An 8,402-nucleotide genomic window follows, 5' to 3' on the forward strand; every position below is an offset into this window, starting at 1 on the left:
CATGTGCAGTTTATCTGGCCCTTTCAGTATTCAATAGGTTCCCCCCATTCTGAGAAACTCCAGTGAGTACAGGCTCGGCGATGTCTAACGCTCCTCTTACATTAACACTTTAATTGCCAGGATCATTCTTGTGAACCTCCTCTGCAATGCTAGCACATCCTTTCTTAGATAAGGGGCCCAAAACTGCTCACAGTACTCTAAGTGAGGTCTGAGATGAATGTAGCGTTGAGGAATCAATGACGAGAGGGCACAGGTTTAAAATGAAAGCGGAGAGATTTAAGGGAACTTCAACATCTTTTACACAACGGGTGATGTGTATGTGGAATTGGCCATCAGAGGAAGTGGTTGCTACAACAACAACTTTGAAAAGACAGTCAGACAGTTAGACAGATTGAAAAGGTTTCGAAGGTTTATGTGCCAAACTCTGGCAGATAGGACCAGCTTGGATAGGGCATATTGGTTTGCATGGAGTAGCTGGGCCAAGGGGCCTGTTCCCACGTTGTATTACCATCACCAAACACTCTGACAAACTTCCACGGATATACAGTACCATCACCAAACACTAACAAACTTCCACAGATATTCAGTACCATCACTGAACACTCTGACAAACTTCCACAGATATACAGTACCATCACCAAACACTCTGACAAACTTCCACAGATATACAGTACCATCACCAAACACTCTGACAAACTTCCACAGATATACAGTACCATCACCAAACACTCTGACAAACTTCCACAGATATACAGTACCATCACCAAACACTCTGACAAACTTCCACAGATATACAGCACTGTGCAAAAGCCTCAGGCACATGTAAACAAAGTTCTGTAAAGCGAAGATGCTTTCAAAGATAATGAAATTAAAAGCTTCTAAATATAAAAAACCATAAAGAATAGTAAATTGTAAATATTAAATCAAATCAATATTTGGCGTGACTACCATTTGCCTTAAAAACTGCATCGATTCCCTTCGGTACAATGTAGTGCAGTTTTAAAAGAAAATGAGCTGGTAGGTTATTCCAAGCATCTTGGAGAACTTGCCATTGTTCTTCTTCAGACTTTGGCTGTCTCCTTTGCTTCTGTCTCACCAGGTAATCCCAGACGGCCCCGATGATGTTGAGATCAGGGCTCTGTGGAGGCCTTACTACTGAAACCATACAAAATCTAGGGTGCCTAAGACTTTTGCACAGTACCATACTGTTGGAAATGTCCTAACTGGTTGCGTCATGGTCTGTTATGGAAATACAAATGCACAGGGACACAAGGAGCTTCATAGAGTAGTGGACTTGACCCAGAAATTCACAGGCACATCCCATCTCCACCATTCTGATTCTGACTCTGAACATGAAGCTCTGCCTCAAGATGGCAACACGTTTCAAAGCAACACACACAAAATGCTGGAGGAACTCCCCAGGTTAGATAGCATCTATGGAAATAAATAGACAGTGGACATTTCAGGCCGAGAACCTCCTTCAGGATTGGAACAGAAGGGGCAAAGGTAAAGGGTTGTAGAGGAAGAAATCTGATAGGAGAGGAGAGTGGACCATAGGAGGAAGGGAAGAGGAGGGGACCCGGGGGAAGGTGATAGGTGGGTGAAAAGAGGTAAAAGGCCAAAGTGGGGAATAGAAGAAGAGGGGAGGGGAGGGGAATTTTTTTTTACTGGAAGGAGAAATCAATAAACAGGTCATCAGATTGGAGGCTACCCAGACAGTAAGGTGTTGCTCCTCCACCCTGAGGGTGGCCTCATCTTGGAACAAGAGAAGACCATGACTGATAAGTTGGAACGGGAATGAGAATTGGAGTTTAAATGTTTGGCTACTGGGAAGTTCCACTTTTGGCGGATTCAGCGGAGGTTCTCGATGAAGGATGTCGCTTTAGAACAGAGATGGGGAGGAACTTCTTTAGCTAGAGCGTGGTGGGTCTATGGAATTCTTTGCCACAGATGGCTGTCATTGGAGGTCTTAAGGCTCTTGATTAATCAGAGTGTCAACAGTTATAGGGAGAAGGCAGGAGAATTGGGTTGAGAGAGATAATAAATTAGCCATGATGGAATGGCAGAGCAGGCTTGATGGGCCGAATGGCCTAATTCTGTTCCTATGCCTTTTACGTTTTAGATTCCCCACATAAGAAGCAATGTCTTCTCAGTAGCTACCCTGCCAAAGTCCCTCAGAATCTTATACATCACAGTAAGGGGTTCATAGCTGTGCTGCTGGTTATGAAAGTCCATACAAACTCTGTTCTGGTGGAACCATGTCCCTTAGGATTGTTATCTCAGCAGTTGCTGTGGGAATCTGCTCCGGAGAAGAAAACTGGAACGGGGGAACATTCATTTTAGTTTGAACATCTTAATATTTTCGGGGCAACATAGTACTCGATAATTCTTTCTTAAGATGCTCAGTTGCTTGATGTGAGTTCACTGTCATGGTGGTGTAAGCTCCCCAGTTACGTATCCACACACACAAAAAATGTTGGAGAGACTCGGCAGGTAAGGCAGCATCTGCAGGTGGGGAACGGCCAGTCGACATTTTGGGTTCAGACCCTTCAAGACGACTAGGAAGGAAAGGGGCAGAAACCAGAGTAAGAAGACGGGGTGACGGGAAGGATTGATTACAAGTTGTCAGGTGATATGTGAGACCAGGTGAGGAAGAAGGTGGGTGGATGGGGGAAGGAGGGGATGAAGTGAGAAGCTGCGAGGTGATAGGTGGAAATGGTAAAGAGCTGAAGAAAAAGGAATCTGATTGGAGAGGACAGTGGACCATAGAAGAAAAGCTTGAAGGAGGGGAACCAAGGTGAGGTATAGGCAGGTGAGGAGAAGGGGTGAGAGGGGAACCAGAATGTGGAATGGGAAAAGAGGAGCGTAAGACTAGTGAATAGTCTCAGCCTGAAACATTGACTATTTCCCTCCATAGTGTTGCCTGACCTGCTGAGTTCCTCCACCATTTTGTATTTGTTGATCCAGATTTCTGGCAACTTCAGAACTCTTTGTGTGTCCTTCCAGTTACGGGGCTACTTTTTTTTCCAACCAGAGTGTCTTGGATGAGAGTTTCCGGGCTGAGGTCCCTCTGTCCTACCACTGACGCATAATAATGCTGTTCTGATAGTGCTGGAAATGCTAGAACTGAGGAGGTGAAAGAATGAGATTTTCTTCAGACCACATTTGTAGTATTGTGTTCCATTCTGGTCACCTCATGATAGGAAGGATGAGGAAGCTTTAGAGAGGGTGCAGAAGAAACTTACCAGGTTTAGGGAGCATGTTTATGTGTTTAGGTTGCGTGAGCTGGGGCTTTTCTCTTAGGAGTGAAGTTTCTATGTTTCTATGTTCTATGAAGGAGAATGAGAGGTGCTTTGTTAGAAATGTACAAGATGATAAGAGGCATGAATAGAGAGGACAGCCAGAGAGCTTTTCCCAGGGTGGAAATGGCTAATATGAGAGGAAATAATTTTAAGCTGATTGGAGGAAAGTATAGGGGGAATGTCAGAGGTAAGTGTTTTTTATGCATTGAGTGGTGGGTGCATGGAACGCGCTGCTCGAGGCGGTGGTAGAGACAGATACAGTAGGAGCATTTAAGAAACATGTATGATGGGCACATGTATGATAGAAAAATGGAGGGCAATGTGGGAGGGAAAAGTCGGACTGATCTTAGAGTAGATTAAATGGTTGGCACAACATTGTGGGCCGAAGGGCCTGCATTGGGCTGTAATGTTCTATGCTCTATGTCCTATGATTCCTGGGGGAAAGGGAATGGAATGATGTGTAGAGTCCGGATTCTGTCCATGTTGCAAAGATATGCAGCCTTAGTGGGTGTTGTAGATGGACCTTGGAGTTCAGGTTCATGGTTCCCTGAAAGTTTCATCACACATAGACAGGGGGGTAAAGAAGATATTTGGCCTGCTGGCCCTAATCAGCAACACTGGCCTCCATCTATCTACATATCATCTGCAAACTTAGCAACAAAGCCATCAATTCCTTCTTCCTAATCATTGATATATAATGTGAGAAGAATTGGTCCCAGCCCTGACCCCTGCGCGACACCACTAGTCACCAGCAGCCAACCAGGAAAGGCTCCCTTTATTCCCATTCTTTGCCTTCTCCCAGTCAGCCAAAGGTCTGTCCATTCCTGTAACTCATACACTTTGCACAATACCATGGAACTGCTATGTCTGCACTTTGGTTTTAGAAATTAAATTAAGAGCAACCCTGAAAAATGCAGATGCTGGAAATCTAGAGAAAAACACACGATGACTGGTTAGGCTGATGAAGGGTCTCGGCCCAAAACGGAGACTGCTTATTCCCCTACATAGGTGCTCCCTAAAAATAGTATGGTTGGCCTCTCTTGGTTTTTTTTGCATTGTAGAAAATCAGGAGAAGCTGAGTGCTGAATATTTCTGATTAATGCCAAATAAGACACATTTAGATTTACACTCTAAGTTATAACTTGATATTTAAGGAGGTAAGACTTGGCATACTGATGTACTCTTTCTTTGCCGTGGTAATAGACACGCTCATTCAGTAACCTTCTTCAAAATGGAAGCTGGTTATCACTGTACAGGAATGCAGCATGCAGAAGTTTTCCATGGAATTTTTCCTACTTTTACACACAGCAGGAGATCCACGATCAAAGGCAGATACAACCCTCGGGGCAAGAATTTATGTCATATAGTCACAATTGCAATGACATTACCAAAAGTTCTGAAACACAAAGTCAAAGTATGTCTATGTTACCATACACTACCTTGAGATTAATTTTCTTGCAGACATTTAGAGGAAAACAATAGAATTCATGAAAAACTGTACATAAATAGACTGAGGTACAACCAATATGCAAAGAAGACAAATAATACAAATAACAAATTAAATAATACTGAGAGTATGAGTGGTAGAGTCCTTGAAATCTATGTTCTCAGAATTATTGACTCTTGTCAGTATATGTTTAGTATGATCACACACCCTCAAGGACTGCACTCACTTCACAAGCCTTTTGTACATGTGCACACATTTGAACGTAGAACATAGGGCACCACAGAAGCGTAGTGGATAGTGCGACACTATTACAATTCAGGGTGTCGGAGTTCAGAGTTCATTTCCAACGTCATCTATAAGAAGTCCTCACCACAAGCGCATGGGATTCCTCGGGCTGCTCCGGTTTCCTCTCACGGTCCAGGGACGTACTGGTTAGTAGGTTAGTCCGTCATTGTAAACTGTCCCGTGAGTAGGCGAGATGGGTTGATGGGTGTTGCGGCCTGTTGGGCCAGAAAGGCCTGCTCCACACTGTATCTCTAAAATAAAATAAAATAATGATTGCATAGTACAGATCCTTTGGCCCATGGTGTTGTACTGACCTTTTAACCTACCCTAAGATCAATCTAACCATTCCCTACCATATAACCCTACAGTTTTCTATCATCTGTGTGCCTATCTAAGAGTCTCTTAAATGTCGCTAGTGTATCTGCCTCTACCATCACCCTGGCGGGGTGTTCCACACACCCACCACTCTGTGTAAAAAAAACTTTAACTTTGACTTTCCCCCTATACTTCCCTCCAATCACATTAAAATTATGCTCCCTGATAATAGACATTTATTTTCTTACTAACAAAATGAAAATCAGAGTATTTAGTGTTCCAGGGTGTGACTTGCAAGCTCAGATCTTGTGCTGGTCCTGTATGTGCTGTGAAGTTTAAATTGATTGGCCTTATTATAATTACATGGACCTCTTACAATGAAAAATTAAAAGGTGTGTATATGAAGACTTGTCTACGAGAGGGGTTTCTTATACCAGTATAGTAGGGTTCTTTGTATCCCTCAGCTCTTCCTTTTTTCCAAAGTAAAATTTCTAGATATCTATTTCCATAATACCTTCAGTTCGCAGGGAACTGAGAGATGTTGTAACATGTAAATTAGCAATTTCTTTTCTTGAGACTAGCTTGTGGACAAAATCTGTTCTGTAAACTCAAACACAGGACATCAATTCACTAGGCAGTGTGACTTGCACCAGATTAACTTGGCATAAACCATATTTATGTAATCCACATGTAGAATGATGTGAGGTTTTACAGTCATGCCTCTGGTGACTGTAGTTGTACAGTATTGAGAAAGGTAGGCAGTTTCTCATCTCAGCATCACTGTTTATCACTGGGTTGCATCAAGCAACATCATTGGCGGGAGTAACCTCTAAAACATCATAGATGACAATACTTAAGGAGAGCTTTTGGCATATTGCCTTTCATAAATCGAAGTATTGAGTATGGGAGTTGAGATGTTGAAGTTCTATAAGACATTGGTGAGGCCTAATTTGGAATATTGTGTGCAGTTCTGGTCACCTAACTACAGGAAAGATAGCAATAAGATTGAAAGAGTGCAGAGAAAATCTACAAGGGTGTTGCCAGGACTTGAGAATCTGAGTTATAGGGAAAGGTTGAAGAGGTTCGGACTTTATTCCTAGAACATAGGAGAACATTAGAGGATGTAACATTATGAAGGGTGCAAACAGAGTGAAACTGATAGGGTGACGCTGGGTGAAACTAGAACTACAGGCCTTGGGTTAAGGATGAAATGTTTAATGGAAACATGGGGGAAAATGTTTTCGGTCAGAGGGTGGTGAGTATGTGGAATGATCTGTCAGTGGAAGTGGAGGATGCGGTTCGATTCCAACATTTACAAGAAATTTGGATAGGTACGTGAATGGGAGGGGTATGGAGGGTTGGGGTCCAGGTTGATGGAACTAGGCAGATTAATAGCTTGGTACAGACTGGATGGGCCAAAGGGCCTGTTCTTGTGCTGTAATACTCTAAGACTCCACGACTCTACAGCTATTGTATCATCTCTGTGTTCTGGTGTGGATTTGAAATGATTCTGGAGGCTTGTCCTGATAGGATCAGACTTGTACAGCTGGTCATCTCGAAGTTATTTTACATAGTTTATTTTAATTTTTATCTAAGTAACCTTAAACAGAAATTTGTCAAAGTGCAGAAAATTCACTAAAACCCCTCAAATATGGGTATTTTTTATGTACTTGCATTGGCTTAAAATCTAAACTTAAGGTAGTCACTAACACTAATGGTTAATAATATCAAAATCAAAAATCTATAAATTTGTCAACACACAAAATGCTGAAGAAACTCAGCAGGTCAGGCAGCATCTGTGGACGGAATGAGCAGTCGACATTCTGGGCGAGACCCTTCACCAGGGCTTTGTCAAGAGTCGTTCCTCTTAAGGGAAGTTGAGAATGCAGGTTATTTATTGAACCTTTGATTCGATCATATCTAAAATCATCTCAGAGGGGTGGATATATATCATAACGCTAATTTAGTAGCTTGATTCTTAAGAATTATTTGCAAGCTTGGCACTTTTTGCAATCACAGAGCGACCCAGGTAATAATAAATCTCTTCAGTAAGCTTTCTTTGTTAAAATATTCCTCCCCCCTTGACAATTTGTTCCTCGACAAAACCAGACGAATGAGTTTTAAGCATGGCTCTTAAATTGCTCTCCTAATTCTAACCTATGGGGCCTCACATGGCTACTACATGTGGTGAAAAACTCCAACTCCTTATCTCTGATTAATATCTCTACTAAAGTTTGCCCTCTGTGATAATACAGCAAGTGTTTTCCGTCGCGATCGTTTTACTGACTTTATGCTCGCTTGTGTGGGTTCAAAACTGGTACAAAATTACCATTAAATTGGTTTGCAGGTTTGGTTCCAAAATGCACGAGCAAAGTTCAGGAGGAATCTGTTACGGCAAGAAAATGCAGGGGTTGATAAAGCATCTGACGGCACTTCGCTTCAAGCAGGAACGCCGTCTGGTCCAGCGTCAGAAATTTCCAACGCCTCTCTAAGTCCTTCAAGCACCTCCACTACTTTAACTGACTTAACTAATCCTTCTATGCCAACCGTGACGTCGGTGCTGACGTCAGTGCCTGGTAACCTCGAAGCTCACGACTCCCGAAGTCCCACACAAACTACACTAACAAACCTTTTCTGAGAACACTCTTTTACACGATTCCCACGGAGAAGAGGAAATTCCTAGTTTAATTATAACTGTATTTTTAATAGATACTTTGTACAACTGACTAATAGCACTATGGATCTATACTGAAAATTGATTCAAATCTGGGAAAAAAAAGTTTACAGTCGGCTGCGGAGAAGCTTTGGAGAGTTAAGATGGATCCCCTATTGTGTAACTGTACAATTCTGTGGACTGAACATGCAATGAATTCAAAATCTGAACCATTAAATAAAGTTGGCTAGGAATTACGTGTAGTTCTAAGTTTTCAAAGACTGTCATGTGCCTTAATACACTGTCTTGTAAACACACAATGGACTGCATCTGCGTTCAATTCAGATTTATGAGGTCGGCTCTTTAACACTTGTCTTTCTGGTGCACTGGAAGCTCAGAA

General features: G+C 42.3%; 1 protein-coding gene across 2 annotated transcripts in view; it reads left to right on the forward strand.

The window, feature by feature from the left end:
* LOC140186050 (LIM/homeobox protein Lhx2-like) overlaps positions 1–8,196 on the forward strand; it is a 55,966-nt gene extending 47,770 nt beyond the window's left edge. For both annotated transcript variants that reach the window (XM_072239881.1, XM_072239882.1), the window contains one exon: positions 7,697–8,196. In XM_072239881.1, coding sequence (XP_072095982.1) covers positions 7,697–7,987 — 291 coding nt within the window. In that variant the 3' untranslated portion in view covers positions 7,988–8,196. The remainder of the gene's footprint in view (positions 1–7,696) is intronic.
* Positions 8,197–8,402: the final 206 nt, after the last annotated feature.

This window comes from Mobula birostris, chromosome 22 (genome assembly GCF_030028105.1).
Source record: "Mobula birostris isolate sMobBir1 chromosome 22, sMobBir1.hap1, whole genome shotgun sequence".
In the NCBI taxonomy this organism is placed as follows: Eukaryota; Metazoa; Chordata; class Chondrichthyes; order Myliobatiformes; family Myliobatidae; genus Mobula; species Mobula birostris.